Raw genomic sequence first — 21,352 nt, 5'->3', positions numbered from 1 at the left:
TATGCACAAACAAAACTTCCAAAACTTAAGAGCTGTTTTTCAAATCCAATACTGCAATGGGTAACAATAAAAGTTTATTTTAGCCTAGCCGGCATGGCTCAGTGGTTGAGCGCTGACCTATGAACCAGGAGGTCATGGTTCAATTCCCAGTCAGGGAACATGCCCAGGTTTCAGGCTTGATCCTCAGTATGGGGCGTTCAGCAGGCAGCCGATCAATGACTCTCTCATCATTGATGTTTCTCTCTCTGAAATCAATAAAGAGTGTGTGTGTGTGTGTGTGTGTGTGTGTGTGTGTGTGTGTTAAATAAATAAATAAAATGACATTTTATTTTAGGTGTTCTTTTTCAAGATATTAACTGTATACTTGATTCAGGAAATCAATAACAAATGCTGACTGAACTATGAAGAAAGTTTTTTTAAAAAATATTTTGTTGTTCAACACTAAAGAGAAGTCTGTGTATACTGCATTGTGTGCCCACCACCCAAAGTCAATACAATATACAGATCACGTATCACAGAAATCTACACTTGAAACCGATATAATTTTATTAACCAATGTCACCCCAATAAATTTAATAAAAAATAAATAATTTTAAAAACTAAACATTAAAAAAAGGGAGAAAAGTTAGTCTCATAGCATATTTCTGAAAAAATAAGACTGGAGAAAACTTTACATAACCAAGGGTCTTTAATTTATTGTGGTAGGAAGCCATATCCAAACCACAGGAGAGGCCTAAGAATCACTGAGCCATAGAGAGTACCTGTGGTTACCCACGTTATCAGGCCCCAAGTACCTTTATAGAATAACTTTAAAACCAGAGACTGTATCAGTGTCCTAGAACACGCCATCAGTTCATTTCCCAAATTCTGGTGCACAAGAGTGAGGACAAAGGAAAGCAGGATGGGGAAGGAAAAATGGACAGACGGTCTCAGAATGATAGCCACAGCACATCAATATCCAAGAGCCCTCATTCTTGAAAATCAAGACAGAGTACACAGAAACTTAGGTCTAAGTCAGGACCAAACCTCCTTCCTAACCATCAGCATCAATCATAAATGCCAGGATGCCTGTGTAAAATGTAGTTATCTGGGACCTACCAAAGATCTAACGAACCAGAATATCTAGGTAGGGAATCTACATTTTAACATAATCTCCAGGTTTATAAACTACTGTACCAATGGTTCTCAGAATATAAAAATGCAAAGTTAACACTAAGGTTCTTTAAATCCTCACACACTGGTGGGTGAAATCATGATAAATGTAAAAATAGCACTATGTAGCTATGATAAGAGTACAAACATTATCACGTAGGAGTAAACTAATACTTTTTATATAGGCAGTCCTCAAAATTAAAAATATGGAGACACTGTCAATGCAAAGTTCATTTATCCAATTATTTCAAACCAGATATCAGGATAAACTCACTAGAAAATCAATCATGCTCTTATCGTTCCACAAAACATAGAATCAATTTTTCCACAGAAGATTTTTTAAAAGTCATTTAGATTTTCAAAGGTCACATGATAATCTAGGTCCCAGGGCACAAAATACAAAATAAAAACACATATTAATATTTTAAACGATCAATTATTCTATAAATAAAAACTAATGAAATGGTATGTAGAGTTACTCTTCAAATATATAGTCACCCCTAAGATGTATTTAAGTTCAATTTTCAAATAAATTGTTTTCTTTACATTAGAGCGAAACTTTTGTTTGATTTGTCCAATATAAGAAACTTACCTCTTCCTGCCTTCCCAAAAGAATTGTGTTGGTGAATAAAGGCAGTATCTGTTCAAGAACTTAAATTGATACAGATGGCAAAAATATGGGATTTTAAAAACCTAGAATCAAAGTATATTCCATAATATCTATCATCAGAAAAAATTACTCTAAAATGTTAATTCAGTAGCTTATATGCTTGAACAGCGAAAAGGGTAATAAATAGTAGGTTCAAAAGTACAGTCTTCGTCTCATACTTTTGAAACTGTTCTTAAAATACATAAAAATTTCTCAGTTATTCTACTCTGAAGGAACTGTAATAGGTCTGAATTGGCTTAAAATGATGAGAGTTAATGTTTTAAGACAAACTAACTATATATGTAGGTGTTTATATATATTTTATTCTGTGACTTCATAGAAAAGAAAAAAACACATTCAGTAGAATTTGCAAAACAGCCAGTCTTTAGTTTCTTCTAAGTCTTCCTTTTAGTTTTGATGTAATTTTAAACAAAAATATAATAAATCCACCACCACCAAAAAATAATCCATTCCATTAAGTATTATTTTTAATTAACATGTAGAGCTACACAACTATTTGAACACATGCAAGTTAAACATTTTCCCAAAGCAAACGCCTGTTTTCTAATTAATGTTTAATGTATTAAATATTATGACAATTAGATTACTAAAGTTTACATATTAATCTGGATATTTTGGCACAAAAGACAATGAAAAATATAGACTTAAATTTTTAAAAATGTCACTAAGACCAACTTTATTAATAATGCTTCACTGAGACTTATTGTTTTGGTCTTAAATAGGAACAGATAAAGAAAATTTTGAAGCATAAATAATATTCAGTTACACTAAAAGCAAAAGCAGGAAGAATCTGGTTTTATGTTAAATCCTTTTGCCAACTGTTTTTTTAAAGATCACTAAAAAACAGTTTGGGTTACAATTATTAATATTTTGGAATTTTAGTATCTCAAAATATATGATTTTTAAATTATCTTCTGGATAATACAAGTAAGTATTTCCCAGACACCATATCATTTTCTTTTTTTTTCTTTTAATAAATAACCATGCACCATTTTAAAAATAAAACGTGAAATAGGAACGCATTATTGTGAACAATCACTACATGGGCAATGGTTATATCTTTAAGGATGACACATAAAGGTATTCAGTTTCTCACTAGAAAGCATTTCATAAACCAAATCTAAATTATTTTAGAAAGGACTTTGAAAGTTGGTGATAAATAACTGCCTGAGAAAAAAAAAGATGAATCTGATATTTCAAATGCATCAATAATTTATTTATTCATTTTGGGAAAGTGGCTAGAGACAGAGGAACCAACCACTGATGACCAACAATGAACTTTCATTATGCTGTGAGTTTTCTACCAAAACTCTTAAGTTTCTGGAAGAGGTCTTTAGTCCATTAGTGTAATTTAAACTTGATCTATCAACCAGATCAAATATTCAATACCTTACTGCTTATGAATGAAAGAGGTGCTAGAGATGACTGAATACTATAGTTAAGTGCAACTTTTGGAGGAAGACTTTCTAAATTATGTTCTATACATTCTGGATTTCTTTATAAACTTTATTAAAGACATTTCACCTTTCTTGAACCCCATTATTATGACTATCAATTATTAAGAGAAAAACAGACATGTTTCTGTATCTCCTTCTTTGCTGTTACCTGTCACTCTTGCTGTTGTGTTTGCTCACCAAGTCCCTCATAATTTGGTTTTTTAATTGCAAGCTGAGAAACCTGATAAATATAATTTTCAAATGCTGGTTAAAGGGCAATAACTTCAAAAGCTGGAGCCTAAAGACTTATACAGAAGGTGAGAAAAGGGGAAGTGGCAGTTCACTGAGTATCTACCCTTTAAAGACATTATTCCATTTAATTTTCTTGAGAACCCTCTGAGGTAAAGCATCTTATACTCAGCTTTTAAAAGAGGAAGTGAGACAGCAGTTAAGTGACTTCACCGAGATTACAACCTAGTTAAATGGCACATCAGCCTGTGACCATGATTTCCATAACTCAGGGACTACCCAGGAAGTTTTCTAAATGGATGAGTTGCTCCAAGTCTGACATCCACATAAAGTTCCTCCTGCACTTTCACTTAGAACTGAACATCTTTCCATAATTAACACTGCAGTGAAGTCTGAACTCTAGTTTGTCATACATATGTGTGCACAACCACATGCATAAACTACACGTGTTATCTGACCTTGAAGATTGAAAGCAAATAGCTGGTTAAGAATTTTCCATGCTAAATCAATTTTTATGAAGTTCTGTATAAATGAATATTTATATGCCATTCTTGCCTATATTAAGCAAATAAAACGGGTGTCATTACAAATTCTAGGAAGCTTTAACACATTTTTATATGGTCAAAATGATGTGAACACTTTACTCATTCCATAAATTGATTTTCTAAAAGGGAGTTTACCAAAAAGGGAGAAAATACTGATGTAGCAAACCACTGATTACTATCATGGTCAGAACACATTAAAATAAGTTTTTTTAATTTTTCTTATTGCTGTAAAAATAATCTTATAAATTATAATGACCTGGTTATCCCCTGTGTCTCCCTGCCAACCCCCAAAAAGAAATACTTTGTTTCCTTTTCCAAACCTTGCTTTTGGGGTCACTCAACATAAATTATACGAAAAATGTCAAACAAAAAGTTACGGTTTAAAAAAAAATTTTAATAAAAAAATATAAGATTGGTTTCACCCAAGTTAACAAACTCTTATAAAGGCTCAGAATTCATTTTATATCTGCACTAGATCATCAATTTAATTTTTGATAATCATATAACCAATATGTAAAATACAAATTCAAATCCCAAACAACTATTCTTACATTAATTCAGGGCATTTAAAATTTTACATAAAATATACTAATTTGGAACAAAGCATTTCATCTAATAAATGTTCTCCTAAGTCCGGTTACCTAAAATAAAATAGCAACTAGAACTAGGGACCCTTAAGATCTTTTCACATGCAAAAATGGGTAAACATACTTGGATGTGTGCGCCCACGCATGTGCCTGCACGCACACACATGCAGCTTTAGAAACCTGAAAATTATCTACATACTCCGGAAGTAAACTTTTTGTTCCTATTCGGTAACTTCCTCAAAACACTCCACAGATCCCTTGTCCGAAATGGAACTCTTCTAAAATATGTACGGCGAGGCTTTAACATATATTTTAGGTAGTTTAAGAAAAGGCAATGATTCCAAGTAAAAACATTGAGATATGTGATTTAAAGTGGATAAGAATTTATTTCACTTTTGCCATATCAGGACAACAAAGCAGCCCTTTTATGTCATCACTCATTAAAAGGACATCACAAAACATTAACATAATGTAGTAGCCCATGTTTTCTTTCAGGCACTTTCAAAGGGCATCTCAGACCCACAATATCTTCAATTGAGTGTGCAAAAAAAGAGAGCTGCAAAATGATTATTATTAAGGCAAGATACTAATGTCTCCCTTTTTATTTGAACATTAATTTTCCATCTTTTGGAGATATTCTGAACTTAAAATTTGAAGATATGCAATATATTTTAAGCGTTAGGAATCAGCATATTATCAGCAATCTTGGATTTAACAGCTACTATCAAGCAATTGCGTTCTAATGCACACAACATAATTTGATCATATGCGTAAAAGAAGATGGCCTGATTTTTGCCCTCAAATGCACAAAAAGAATTTTCTATTTACCCCCTTCAAACAGTCTTTGGCCTTGCTGAATAATTTCTGAGCTGTTATTTTACTGTGAAGCAAAATAAGCCTTCAAGTGTCCCTTACTTGATCTTAGAAGGTCAAATTCTCTGTCCAACAGTTCTTCTTCTGTTAACTTGGAGAAATTATCCTCTCCAAAAGGATTCCACCCTGACATATCAGGTGGGTTATTGATGTTCTTCTGATTTAGAATATTTGCAACTGCTTCTTTATCAGCAACTGACCTAGAATAATAATTAAGAGAAGAAAAAAACACATTAGAATTGAATTTTTTTAATGCCCTACTTTATAAATGCTTAGAAAAGCAGACTGTTGTATTACGATGAAGATGGCAGAAAAGGGCATGGATTAAAAGAAAGACCACCTGGGGTTTGAACAGGCTCTGTAAAGGTTACTAGCTGTGTACCCTTGGGCAAGTACCTTAACCTCTCTATGTCTCAGCCTCCTCATCTATAAAACAGGAGTAACAGTATCTACCTCATAGGATTACTGAAAAGATTAAATGATTTAATACACAAAAAGCAAAGAGAACAGTGTCTGCTAAAAAAATAATAGTAAGCACCCAATAAATATTAACTATTACTATCATACTGAACAAGCCTTAAAATAAAAAATCAGTAGCCATATCAAACAGTTATCACTCTAAAATCACTATTGAGTGAGGTAATCTTATGTCCTTATTGTGAGAAATCACAATAGCTTTCCTTTTGACAAAGGCATTCTCTATATAGCTACCAACAAATAATTAACTGCTAGAATTGCTTTATGAATTAGCTAAAACTAGATGAAGGTTATTTTCTATATAATAAATCTTTCATGGTATTTAAAGTATCTATAGTCCAGAACCTGGGACCACTGGTTCTATGAAAGTTATCTAATAGGCCTCTTGGCCTTTAAGAGAAGATGAGAGTCTAAAGTTGTCTTAACCTAAGAATCCCTGGGAGCCTCTCCCTTCAACCCAGCCTGCAAATACAGCACAGGAATGAGGCAATGCAAAACAGCTGTCAAGTTCATTTCTAATTCAGATCCAGATGTGCTAACATTGGTAATGGAGGAACAATCTCTATGTGCTGCTTTTTTATTTTTTTTAATCCCTACCCGAGGATAGGTTTTATTTTAGAGAAGAACGGGGGGGGGGGGAGGGGGAAACATTGATGTGAGAAATATGGATCAGTTGGTTGCCTTTGTACCTGCACTGACTGGGGATGGAACCTGCAACCTAGGTATGTGCCCTGACTGGGATTCAAACCTACAACCTTTCAGTGTACAGGACAACACTCCAACCAACTGAGCCACACCAGCCAGGGCTCTATGTGCTTCTAAAGAAGTATCTCAGTTTTGCAAATCTTAACATCCCCTCTTAAATTCACCAGCCTCTTGAGAGCTCACTGCCATTGCCACCACACAGATCTTAAAGGGGAAGAGAGAGCAAAAGTTGCTCATTTGTCCCCTAGTCCAAGCCCCCTCAGTATAGCTGACCCAAGAATGAAATGTTTAAAAAAAGTGTTGAAAGCTAGAAGAAAATAAACATAGTAATTGCCCAGCAAGAAGATAATACATATAATTCAGTTTAGAACTCACGCTGGAAATGCATCAACCACCAAGTAAGTCTGCCTCCATACGACACAGTCATCTCTAACTTCAAAACTATCTTCAAAGGCTTTCAAAACTCTAAGAAAAATGGGCACCTGGCAGGGCGTGGCTCAGCGGTTGAGCATTGACCTAGGATCCAGGCGATCGGGGTTCAATTCCCGTTCAGGGCACATGCCCGGGTTGCAGGCTCAATCCCTAGTCGGGGGCGTGCAGGAGGCAGCTGATCAATGACTCTCTCATCATTGATGTTTCTATCTCTCTCTCCCCCTCTCCTTTCCTCTCTCTGAAATAAATAAAGATATAGTAAAAAAAAAAAAAAAAAAAAAAAAAGGGCATTGCCATCCTGCCTGTCAATGACCTTTCAGAAAGTTCTTATTCCCTACCTGAATCTTCTTTCTGTTCCTGGGATGAATTAACGGATTCTTCTTGGTAGACTACAACTCAGTGGGGTGGGGAGCCAGGGGGAGGGATCTTAAACAGGTGTTAAAATATGTCTACAAGTTCTCTGACACTCTACCCTTCTAAGGGTAGAACCAAATTCACTGCCCTTGAATGTGGGCTAGGATTCTAACAAATGCAATATGGCAGAAAAATGCCAGTGTGTGACGTCTGAGACTAAAACACCATAAAAGGCACTGGAGGTTCCTTCTTATCCTTTCTATGGAACACTCATTCTGGGAGAAACCAGAATAGATGATTCCCTGTTCAAAACAGTCTTTGGCTTTGCTAAGGAGAATACTTACAGCAGAGAACTAAGGCCTCCTACCCAAAGCCATGAGTAAGCCATCTTACTGACGGATCCTCCAGTACCAATTAAACCTTCAAGTGGCTGCAGCCACAGCCAACATCTTAACTATAACCTCATGAGAGACCCTTCCCTGGACATAACCATACAGCCATGCCACTCCTAAATTCCTGATCCAAAGAAAGTGTGTGAGATGTTTATCATTGTTTTAAACCACTAACTTTTACAATAACTTATTATGTAGCAACAAATAACTAATACTACAGGGTGATTCATATCATAAGAATACATGCATAGATATTTACTTATTTAACTTATTTGAATACAACACAGTAATACTCTCCAATATTCATACTGAAGATATATTAACACAGTGGAGGGTAGGAATTTCAGCAGAAGGTTAAGTGGGAAGTAAAAGGAAATAATAGTGCTAACCAAGATAGTGACCCTTTCCCTCTTCTACCCAAATGTCCCTTATATGCTTAGAGCCAAACACTTAACCCCAATTCTCATCTCCTACTGACTGAGTCATAAGCAGGAGTATATGTTTACAAATCACCTTTTAAATTGTTACAGAAGATACCACTCAACATACAATCCTGTGTATAAAGACCGATACTAAATAGGAGTAACTGATGAAGTAGCACTGCGGCACCAAGTGAGGCTGCAGCAGTGTCTCGTGGGGAGTTGTGCCCCTAGCATCTCTTTGCCAGTGCATAGCAATTGTTCCCACCCGCCCAATCTGCCCCTTTCCTGCTCAGTCCTTCCATCTCACTCAACACATCCCTTCCCAGGAGTGCAGTAAAACAAGTCCCACATGCTTCCACGAGCACCAAGCCCCGTGCTTCCCAAAATTATTTTGTTATTTTAAAATTATATAGAAATTAGAAAAATATTTATCTAACATATCACACTGTATTTCATGAGCAATATCACTGGAGGTGAGACTCGAGTAGACAGTGCTCTGGTAATTCACGTAAGTTAGAGGTATCAGAGCCTTGCATGCTTACATGCCTCAAGTCTCTGGATAGTCATCTTTCCTTATAAATAATCAGGAGTTTAGATAATAATATGCTATGGGCCACTAACATGAATTCTCTCATGAATTTCCAATTCATGATTCCATTCCTGTGACACAACTTTATTTCCAGAGGTTGGTAATCCTTTAGAAAACAAAGTATACATAAGTATATGCTATATCAGAGACTACAGTTTAATATTTTTGCATTTTCCAACCATATACACTAGATAAAACTGGCATTTTTGATGCTAGTTAACATCAAAAGTAAAATAAATAAATAAATAAATCATCTAATACAATAGCTTCATCAGTCTTAATATCAAGAAGAATATCCTGTTTTTAATGAAGAATAAAACCATTCCATTCTTATCCCTAGAGGACTTATTTTCAGGTATTTTTTTGTAAATTTCTTAGATTGTTACTTGTATTTCACAGATTATATTTTAGTGCTTTAATTTGTTTAAAATATGTATTGTTTAATTTTATTATTTACAACAATACTATTACTTTATTAAAGAAAAAAGGGCTATGTGGGTAAATCAAAAATTGTAACTAGAGTCCACAAATGATAAAGTCTGGCAAACATGGATCCGGACCTTTAAACCAGCTTGGATCCTATGACCTGCTCTCCACTTAGATATGCTGGTCCTAATTCATGTATCTCAAGTTTTGATTTAGGAAAGCACGTCAAAACATCACTTTGTTTGCCCCTCCCACCCCACAGGTTATGAGGTATACTATAGCAAACTGTATACTTTAACCCTCTCTTGACATGTTCAGTGAACAAGTACGCTACTCATGTTGCTGTTTCTCATGCCCAACTCCAAGCCAAAGCTTGTAGACACCTTTTCCAGGCTGTTTCATATCCTGTGTTGTATGAAAACTTAGCTGATGTACCAGTAACCAAAACTCTAACAGCTACTTCTTCCTACATATCTAAATATATTAAGAAGTATTCAGAATGGTCAATAGATTCTTAATTATAAAATTCAGAAGCATTCCCCATATCAAATCTAAGTTTGAGAAAATTTCTATTGCAGTTCATTTATTATAATGCTTTACAATATGAATTATCCAAGAAAAATAACTCTATTAACCAATGTATCTATATAACATGTTTCCCATCTGTTACTATGGTAACAATAAGCTTGCTGTAACATATCTTAAAAAAGGACCAAGTGACATATAAAAATTTTTTGTTGCCTGTTTAAATTAAACAAAATTAGATAATTTTTATGAGTAAATATTTATCAAATTAATTAAAAATAATATATGTTTAAAAAGTTACATTAACTTGTCTACAAGGATTATTTTTAACTAGTAAAGTAGCTTGTTAAGGTTGTGTTTCTACTTAAATTACGACTCCTTAACATATAAGCCAATGTTTTTAACCTTAAATGCTGCTGGATGTCGTAAGCCTTATCCACAAATAGCAGTCAGCCAAATTAACTAACAGAAATGCAAGGAAGAATGGGGATGCACAGGGACCACAAGAACTAGCAAGAGAAAAGGGGGCACTCTACAGAAAGATGGGCTCTAAAGTAATTCAGGAGCCACTTAGTGACTACACTCCACAATGGCACCTACTTCCACAAGAATTTCCTTAGCCTTCATGGGAAAAATACTTGCCTATTGGCACCATAAGAGGAGTCCATTATGGTTCCAACCTGAGCTGGAAGTGATGAAGTATAGGAAACTAAGGCCGGTGAGAACTCTTGAGGGGAGGTAAGATACTCAGGTGACGCCTGTTGTTGAGACTGCTGATGTTGAGCTAACATTTGCTGCTGCAAGAAAGCCTGCTGATACCGCTGCACCTGAAGCAAGAAATGCCATTATATAAAGCAATGTTCAAGTTTACTAGCACACTGTCAGCCCCACACCCACTTTCTATGTTCCTTCCTTTCATATTGGCAACAAAATCAGAAATTTAAAAAGTAATTAATATCTAAAGGAGCATTTGGCTACTAGAAAAGTATTGCAAGATGAAATAAATCTAGTTAAAAACTGTGAAGCTAGGCTAACACAATCAGGCAGGATCCAAAAATTCTCCTTTAAATATTTAAGACAATAAAGTCTTTATAGTACAGTGACTGCTATAAAGAAAAGTCAAATATTCTCTGAAGCAAATGCAATGTTCATTTGGGTTTATTTTTCTTCAACTCACATTTGCCAAGTGAAAGAGACATATGACAAAAAGATCATGGGTGACAGATCTATTTCCCTTATACGATGAGATAAATGAAAAATACTATCAGTCAGATACAATGTGCCAAATTCAGGAACTATAGTTCAGCACACTTTACAGCTGCTTAATAAAATACATGTAATTAACTAATACTGGCTTTGATAAAATACATATAATTAACTAACTTGAATTGATCTTGAATAATTAAATTCTGAATAATATCACTCACACTGTGAATTCCAACAAAATACTCAGAGAGAAATCTCTACAAATTATGTAACGCTTACCATTGCAGGATACTGTGGTGCAGAAGGCTGTGGCTGATAGACTGAATGCATTAAGTACTGTTGCTGCAGTATCTGTTGCTGCTGTATTGCATGTTGATACTGCAATGAGAAAAGCAAACAAGTTCATCAATATTACTCGTGCCTTTTTTGTTCCATAGTCTTTTTTTTTAAGTACTGATCTTACTATAGCAATGACTTGGGTACTCAGGAGTCCAAACACCAATGTCAAATAGCTTTAGTCAGTGACTACAACTTATATATGTTTATTGGAAATGGCTTCAGAATTATCAATGAAACATAACAGAGTCAACTAAAACCATTTCCAGGACAGTTTAAGGATGCTGGGAAGAAACCTAAACACATTTACCAGTTGATGGAGACCTCGAAGTTACTTGTGTCCAGGACTCATTACAGTAAATTCCCAAGCTCCTCTATCTCCCCTTCAATGATATCTTCTGGTCATCACCTACTTAACACTACTCACCACTCTGGGTCTAACAGTCAAGGCCAGAGGAGGGAGGCACCCATGAGAAGTGTCATACATATGACTGGCTCAAAAACATTTCAGGAAATGATGAAAGGATGATGGTCATTAAATTTAAAATAGTTTAGTCAAACTAGAAATTTGCAGGTTCTGATGAGGCAAAGGACGGAACAGAACTTAAGGTCATTTTTCTCTATGCCCCTTCCAATTCTAAATGCCTCCCTCCACCATTTACAAACACACCAACCCAAGCAAAAATACAAGTACAAAACCTAAGACAATGTTACTTCTGAAAGCTTACTATCACCTTTCCAACAACAACATAATGATAGTCTATGTATCCGAGCCTAAAATGTAACTAAAAAAGCATTATCATAAATTGCAGTGCTTATTCATGATGCCAAATGACTAGATGAACATTCTTTGCTTCAGGAAGCCACAATGCAACTTTTTCAGCAGAGTATTCTTAAGTAGCTCACAGAATGCAAATAAAATATGTATTCTTTGGTAGTCAGAAAATAGAGCAAAATGTTTACTTGGGTCTAGAGTTCAAGGCGCCCATGATAAGAAAAATTCACTGATATTCAAAAGCTGCATAAATTTCCAACACTACTTCTATATCTAAAGTAACAAAAGAATTACCTGCAGCATATAAGCATCCTGCTGCTGCTGCTGCTGCTGGTGGTGAGGATGGCGATGCTGTAAATGCAGTTGCTGCAATCTCCAGTCTCCTTGCTGTAGTTGCTGAAGTACTCTGTGCTGCTGTGGAGGCTGCTGAGGGTGAGGCGGCCCCTGACCCAGTAAAATCTCAGGGCTGGTTCCAGGTCTCAGTGCTCCTAAAAGGAGTTTCCAAAAACCTACATTAATATACTTATGGATTTCAAAAAAATGGCTGTATTTCAAAAAACTAATTTCAATAATCATTTTGCCAAGGCATTTATGTCCTTATTTAATAATAAAGAAACTTCCATAAACATATAGTTTCAAAAGATTATTTACGGTAATTCTAAGTACCCATGAAAGTTCATTTTGTCAGCTGCAACTCTGAACAAGTCAACATCTTAGAAATATTTCATCTTTCACATTTCATCTCTCCATGGACAAAGCAGCAGTGTCAGTTTGTTCTGTATTTCTCAAGTATGTCATGAACTGATGAGAGCCTGTGTCTTTGCCAAAATGACTCTCTCCATCTAGAATGTCACTTTCCCCCTCTGCAATTCTTCTTATCCTTTAACTTTAGCTCAAACCTCTCTTCTGTGTTCCTTCATCTAACACCTCTATTAGGTTTGCAACATTTCATGCTTTGCACATATTAATTATTTAATGGCTATTTCCTAACTAGGGCCCCAGAGGGATGGGGTGATGACTGATATATCTTTTAGCACCCCAAAGAACCTTTTATACAACAGGTCAATAAATGCTACTATAGTAAATGTATTAACACTGTCTCCTAAATGGATATTTATTTGCAAGCTTCATAAATTTTACCCTAGGAATATCCCATGAATAAAACTTTTGCAATCAATGGGAATAAAAGACACACACAACACTAGAAAGAGAAAATGAAATACACTATAATTTCTATATTCTCTTCCAATGAGTTACCATAAATTCAAATGCACCTTTTTAATCCTAAGGGGGAAAAGGAGAAAGAGTGCAAGGAGGGAGAGACGGGGTCGTTTCCATCAATGTAATATCTGCGGACCTCTCCGGACTTGAAGTATTACACCTCTGTGACAACAGCTTTATAACTAAGTCTTCCAATTATGAGAAACTGCTTGTTCATTTTAATTACTCCTGAAAATATTTATAAAATATATAGAAGAAAATTAAAACCATAACTGCACCACAGACATAACCACCATTCTTAGCCTTTTAAGTATATTTATTTCTAGTTGGAAGAGTATCAAAAGGTGAAGTTCCTCAGCTACCCAGTCTTTGTTTAGCACCCTGATGTCTAGGTGAAGAGCCACTGTGGCTGGGCAGGAAACGCAATCACAAACCAATGATCATCATGCAGTAATGTGTGAGGTTCACCTCTCACCTCGCAAACTGTGACTTTTCTTTAGTGTCATCAAGCTGAACAGAGCTCCTTGGTTCTCAAGACAAGGCCATGGAGCACCAGAGAATTCCCAAACATCACAACAAGCTCACAAGAAAACAATGCTTTCAAGTACATCATTAAATCCTACCATTATTCCCCATTTTGCAAATGATGAAACAAAGGCTCAAAGAAATTAAGTGAATTCACAAATAAAGTTAAAGGCAAATGATAAACTATAAGAAAATAAAATACATTTGGCAAAAATAAAACCTTCAGAGCAATAAAAACAAAGACACTCTCATAAAAAATTGCAAAAATAATCCACAGAAGAAAATAAATGGCCAGTAAACATATGAGAGGATGCTATTCACCAGGAATATTAAAATATAACCAAAAAAAGTTTCACCAGTCAACAGGGAAACATTTTTTTAAAAACCAATACTACCAAGTGTTGAGAAGGACAGGAATGAAAAGGCACTCACACTGTTGATGGTAGTGTAATTTTTGAAGTTTTTTTTTGGATAGAAACTTGGCAGTATCTAACAAATTTTGATTAAGCATACTTTTAACATCTTTCTCAGAGAAATGTTCTGATATGTAAATCAAGTCTGATATAAGAATGTTCACCACGATACTATTAATAATACCAAACACTGGTATGCACACTGAGCTATAGCAAGTTTATTCTGCCAAGAAAAAGAATGGAGACCTTTACATTTTTCTCTGATTATTTCTGTATTAACTCAATATTTCATTTTTATTATTATTTTTAAATATATCTTTATTGATTTCAGAGAGAGGAAGGGAGAGAGAGAGAGAGAGAAACATCAATGAGAGTCACTGATCGGCTGCCTCCTGCATGCCCCCAACTGGGGATCGAGCCCGTAACCCGGGCATGTGCCCTGACCAGCATGAACCCCGTTCGCCTGGATCCTAGGTTGACACTCAACCGCTGATCCACACCCGGCCCGGCTTAACTCAATATTTTAAAATAATTGACTCATGTGTTATTTTGTACACATGGGGGAAAAACAGTATTATTTTTCCAGCCTAGGCTAGAAGCATGTAAGAGAAATGCTGCCCCTGACATGGGAAGCAGGCCTGACACTTGCAGCCAGTTCTTACTGTTATCCAGATAAACAGGAGCAATTTCACAAAACACCAACATCAGACAAAGCCACTCTGTGACCATGATGGATCAGGACAAGACCACTCCATGACTATGTCTCAACACTGACAAAATCAGGAGCACTACCCACCACAGAGGGACCAAACCCGTTGCCGACCTGCCTAACATAACTGAGTGCTGCTTCTTCAGCAAGGGAGGCTTTGGCTTCTCTCCTATTTATGAAGGTATCTAATGCTATCATACACTCCCTTCCTAACTCCTTCCACTCAGAGCAAAGCCCCGCTTCCTTAAAGCCTCCTCAAAACTGCCTAAAACAAGCCCAAATCTTTTAATAAGGCTTTCAAACACCACCTTACTGAGAAACTCCCACAGGTTCCCCGGCAAGCGAGTAATAAACCCATTTGTTCAAGTGTGTTTCTGGTGGTCTTTGTCTGAAGGGCACTGATACGTAAGTTACTAATAGGATCTCCAAACCAAAAGGTAGAAAAAAGAGACATTAACACTGACTCTTTACTATGAAACAGAACTTCCTAGATATCACGCTTGTTATTGACTCCTTACAACAGGAAAGCAGCTGTTACTCCCATTTTATGCAAGAGAAAGTGAGGCTGAGAAATGGTATGCAGCATACACCAGGTAACGTACCCCTTCTCTTCCCTAAGCAGATGCTTTACTCCACAGTAGTAACAGTTAACATTTCTTAAAGACATATTTTGTGGCAGGCATTATATTAAGAAGTCATTTAATCCTCTCAACAAACCTGTAAGAAGTATTTGCATTTTCCTGACATATATTGCTAAAATATGGAAAAAATAGAACTCAGACCCAGGTTCATGAGCCTCAAAATGTGGGACTTTAACCATTAGAGTACCCTAACTTAAAAATTTTAATTGAAATCATGTTAACATGAAAACGAAAGTTATATCACAAAATAAAGTGCCAAACAGGGTTTCTTGAGATGGGCCTTTAAGTTATATCCCCAAACCCTTAAGAAAACAAGTTTACTCTTTAATATTAGGGATATTTCCTTGGGGGATGGGGGGATTTTTAAAAATCCCATACTGTATCATAATGCTTAGATATTTTATATTAGAAAAACAATTTTTCTTAAAATCAGATGACAAGTTTCTATGTTGTACTGTCCACACAGTCCAAGACGGACTCTGTGGCCAAGACTCTAGATCAGCGCAAAGACAGAGAACTTTGTAAGGCTATAGAGTTTCAACGTCCTCCCTTCCGATCCAGTACACAATTTTCTCCACTCTGGAATCTTATCATCAACCTCAAACCCTACTAGCTGGTGACACAAGGGATAAACAAACTGTGTGAGCTCTGTATACCATACTTTCATATGCCAGTAACTTACCTTTCTCTACAACTTTAGGAAAACAATGAGTTGAGTTTATTAGACATCAGTAGGAAGTTTCTTAAAGCATTATATTATCACTTCACAACAGTAAGTCTGCCAGTAATCTATACTCCTAGAAAATCACGTCATAAAGGTGTGTTTACATTAACTATAAAGTAATTACTATGCTGGCAGGGCTATACTACCTTTCGATCTGTGGTTACTGAATTCACCAGGCACAGGGACTTTAACAGGAGTTGCTGAACTCTGAATGGTCAGCACACTGGGAGTGGCAGTAGTAGAGTTGGCCTTTGGTCTTTGTCTTGGTGCAATTGAGGTTTCTGTTGGTCCAATGGTATCTGTTATTCTACAAGAAAAGAACACATTTCATTCCAAATATTAGGATTACTTCTAATTTATTTGTTCTATAAAACCATCTATTTCAACAGATCCATTTTAATTATTATTATAATCATGTTAGTCTTCTTGGCTCCTTCCTAAGTCTCACTCTCAAGTATTAAATGTTTACTGAAGATAGGAAAATAAGATAAACCTAACCACTGAAGCTGGCAGAAAAAGAATATTGAGATTGCTCCTAAGAAGATGAAATAAAGGAAACAAACAAACCTTGTCATAAGGTTTTAGACAAAATTGAGAGCCAACTCTATGAACCAGTCAGAGAACTATAAATAAGAAGCATCAAGTAACAGTCTTCCTTAGCTTGGACTCTAGGCCTAAGAAAGAAAAGACTGCGCCCTAGGACACATAGTAAAACAAAAGAAGCCAAAACTTTTAGCAAGTGGAGCTACTGGCTCACATTCAACTTCTTGAATCTTTAATTTTGCTTTTCTTAAAACACTGAATGGAAATTATATAAAACTTTCCCACTAGGGATTAGTTTAGGCCACAGACATGGGCAGTCCAGTGGTAAATCATAATTCTCAAAGAAAGAGATAATAAATATAATTTAAGAAAACAGAGATATTTGTTCTTCTCTTTCAAAAGAACCCAGGGAAAAGATTTAAGTTACATATTTACTAACTTTGCTTTCTATAAATTCAGTACAAAAACTCAAATAACTTTTAATAGTCGTATGTTCACTTTCCAACAGGATTGCAATACAATCTCTTTACCAACTTCCAGGGGCATATTTTCAAATGACTTAATACTTAAAATTTTGCATTCATATGATTTATTAAGGGCACATATGCTGCACTGGATACAATCCTGCACAGACCTAGTTCTTTCTTATATCTGTATGAGCCACAAGAGGGAGCCCTGTGCACAACTATCTTTCTAAGAAAGAAAGGAAGTTGAATTAAAAATTTTTAGAAAATCGCAGAGACATTTTATGTGTGCTGTTTTCTAAATATAGTATTTGTTTTAGATGAAATGGGGACGGTACAAGTCATACGAAAACTGAACTAAAAGGCAATAAAAGATCATGTATACATATAACCAACTAGATCTCATTTTTATGATAATCAAACATTTATTGAGTTCAAATGATGATGTAAAACCAATGCTGTACTCCCTACACTCAAGTAATTTGGAGAAAATATTGTATACAGTCTTTCTATTTGTTTATCCATTCTTTAGGAACAGACCTCACCATCCTCATTCCTGTTCTAAATCTCTCTAGAGATTCACAGCACATGAGTGTAGAGCAAACCTCATACTTTTAAAAAAGCATACTAAAGTTCTGCACACTTTGTTTAGTCTAGTATTTCCTAATTTATTTTTCTGATGTACCAATATCTAATATACAATTACTGATATCCAGCAATCATGGCACAAGACTCTGTCTTCAAAGAACCCATAGTATACCTAGGGAGATATGGCACACGTTCATGAAAATATACTAAAGTATAACCGTGAAAATAATCAGTGCCATGCTAGGAATATCAAGAGTTTCATGGAGGAGTAATTAATTCTACCTTTAACTTAAACTGGATAGAAAAGGCTTCAACTGGAAAGTAGAGATCAAAAAAATAAATATGATTTCATTAAACCGTGAAAAGAAACAAAGCGTTCTGTGTGAGGAAATGGGAAGAAGATGGATGGACAGGCAGGCAAAGTGAAGATACACGCCTGACTGAAATGAGAGACTGAGTGAATACTGGTAGCAATGCTACTGTAACGGCTTCATCTGCAAGACACAAAGCTGTTTCCTCTGCCTCCCTTCTTGTCTTTCCTCCTATCACCTGAACAATCCTCCTAAAACAGAGACTCTCTCCTCCTAAAATCCTTCAGTGTTTCCGTCTGCCAGGACTGAGATTCTCAGCCTGTCCATCTTTAAGGTGTCACCTAAGTTTCACATGTTTCACAGTCCCAAGAGGAGATGCAGGTATTTAGGGAAGGAAGGGGGCCTTTAATGAGTAGAGTACCACAGACTGAAGTAGGGCAGATGGATAATATTCATAAAAGCTTTAAAACATGTAATTAATGATACTAGCTGTGTCAAGATTTCTCCACCCCACCTCACCCCCAGAAATATGCTTTTACATGAAAAAAAAGACTAACTTATTTTTTTATTACTAGGTTTTATACATATTTAGGTTTTTTTCCAAGTTTGGAAACTACCAATAGAGTAAATTTACATTATTGACCAGTAAGTACAAATAAACATTATTTTTTAATGTACATGATGTATAGCTTTGGCATACTATGAACAGCACGGTGAATTTAGCTGTGTTAACTACTTCATTTGCTTATAATTGTATAGCTGTAACTTGTGTCATAGTGAAGATATTCAGAGCATCATTCGTATTCAGTTGACAGTTGACTCATGCTCTTCTAATGTATATCTATTTTCTTAAAGATTTAATAATTAACAAAATAATTATTTAAAAAACACAAGTAACAATAAAATTCAACGAACAAACCCAGCTGGTGTTGCTCAGTGGTTGAGCATCAACCCATGAAACAGGGGGTCATGGTTTGATTCCCAGTCAGGGCACATGCCCATGTTTCAGACTCGATCCCCAGTAGGGGGTGTGCGGGAGGCAGCCGATCAATGACTCTCTCATCATTGATGTTTCTCTCCTTTCCTCTCTCTGAAATCAATAACATATTTTTCTAAAAATTCAATGGACAATTCTACAATAATTCATAATTGCCACTCAATTATAACAGCAGCTGCGAACTACAGCTATGTCATAGATAGGACATACTATTGGTCACAATGAATTCCTGCAAGTTAGATGTAACTTTACCGCATCATCTCGTCCTCAAGAGTATTTTAAAATTCAAGTGAATAAAGATGATATTCTTTGTGATGCCACGTTTTTTTTAAAAAAACTAAGTCATTCCCAAATGACATTTTAACAATTTATAAATAACAAATTGTTTAGAACACAACTCACAACAAAGTCCCGAACAGAACTGACTGCAAGGTTTAAAATTCACTGGCCTAAATGCCAAAGGACAAATTTCTCTGCATGACATATAAACAAAGTTGCTCCTGACTGGCATTTACCTACCTCTTCAGCTTCACTTCCCACCACTCCCATATACATCCCCTATGCTCCAGTATACACTTCCCTCCATTCCCGTACACGTCCCCTATGCTCCAGCCTTTCAGTCTCACAAAGGCCATTTTTCTTGCCTGAAGTGCCTGCCTATCATAGTTTCACTCCCCATTCCAAGTGAGACTATATTATTCATCCTTCAAGCAACAGTTCAGCTATCCCCACTTCCAGGGAAAGGACTAGGTTCTTTCTGTGTCCTGTTTTCTCTGCTCCCTATCTTTCCCTCCCTCCACGCTGAGTTGCCTGATATCTATCAGGTTGGAACTGTTTAACTTATCTACTTCGTTAGAATGTGAACTCCTTGGGAACTCCTTCTTTTTCTTTGTGTTTCCAGTATCTCTATCTTTCACATAACAGGTGCATGACAAATATATTTTATGTCAAATAAAATACTCTGCATAGGTAAAATACAATATAAAAAAGCTGTGACCAATAGATCTCTTCAAAGATATTATATATGAAAGTATGTAATATCATCTAAAGTACAGTCCTGCTTATTAACTTTTAAACTCACAAAAAGCATGAGAAAAAAATTTAATCGTTAATTCAATCATTACTCAGATTCAGGTCTTAACCTATATATAGTATGTGTCAAAATTATTAATGCAGTAAACAACTATGAAAAATTATTTAAAACATTGTATTTTTAATGTAAAAAGTCTTAAAAGTAGTATCATTATAACCATTCATTGTAAATTACACATAGTAATACACATTTAAATATGTATTAGAACACATGAAGTAGTTTATGAATTTAGAATACTATAAAAAAGTTGCCTGTAAGAACTATTTTTCCTTTCCTTAAATTAAAATTCATACAAGCTATAAACTCAAAACTCAACTTCATAAATTAGAGCTGCCATGTGATAATGACAACCCCCACCAGATGACCCAATGTAACATTACCAGTTCAAGTGAGACAGATATCAAACCCTGTCTCTTATACAAAAAAGCTTACTTTGTACTTGCTGTTCAACTCTATGCCACATGTAATAAGGAACACAACATTTTTTTGTGGGTGTAGATGATATTTAATTACATTTGCTAGGATTAAAAATGAGAACTATCCCCTTTTTAAAAAAAGCCTTTTCAAATGTCAGCACAGCTTTGCCTACCTGGCTTTTATTTGGCTTTTCCTAGAAGCTGCTTCACTAGCAGTCATGGGTTCAGGAAGAGTTGAAGGAATAGAAGAATTCTGGGAAGAAAAATAAAACTTGCCATTTTAGTTTTCATTTTAATTGGAGAAAGCTTTATTTAAAGGCTATGGATATATTCTTAAATTTAAAAAGTACTGTCTATGAGATACTATTACTTTCACCTCAGATGCCTGCAAATTGTTCTCATGTTTGCCACACCTACTCTGCAAACATCACCACGTTACACAAATGTCACTTTCATATTCATGTGCCACAGAAACCCTTTAAAAATAAACAGAACAATATCACCGTATCCACTTTACAAATGGGCAAATCTTGGCTAAAAAGGATTGTATTGCTCC

The 21,352-nt window shown here is 35.5% G+C and overlaps 1 protein-coding gene across 1 annotated transcript in view; it reads right to left on the bottom strand.

Annotated features, from left to right (window-relative positions):
• The window catches only part of BMP2K (BMP2 inducible kinase), a 111,717-nt gene that overhangs the window by 21,105 nt on the left and 69,260 nt on the right, over nt 1-21,352 (bottom strand). Inside the window, exons 9-14 of the mRNA XM_081130313.1 lie at nt 20,970-21,049; nt 16,531-16,691; nt 12,446-12,639; nt 11,320-11,418; nt 10,477-10,661; nt 5,555-5,712 (exon numbers count right to left, since the gene is read on the bottom strand). Coding sequence (XP_080986439.1) covers nt 5,555-5,712; nt 10,477-10,661; nt 11,320-11,418; nt 12,446-12,639; nt 16,531-16,691; nt 20,970-21,049 — 877 coding nt within the window. The remainder of the gene's footprint in view (nt 1-5,554; nt 5,713-10,476; nt 10,662-11,319; nt 11,419-12,445; nt 12,640-16,530; nt 16,692-20,969; nt 21,050-21,352) is intronic.

The sequence above is a fragment of the Miniopterus schreibersii genome (genome assembly GCF_964146895.1).
Source record: "Miniopterus schreibersii genome assembly, chromosome: 1".
In the NCBI taxonomy this organism is placed as follows: Eukaryota; Metazoa; Chordata; class Mammalia; order Chiroptera; family Miniopteridae; genus Miniopterus; species Miniopterus schreibersii.
Note: the sequence above shows the minus strand (reverse complement) of the source record. Positions and strands in the feature narration are given on the sequence as shown.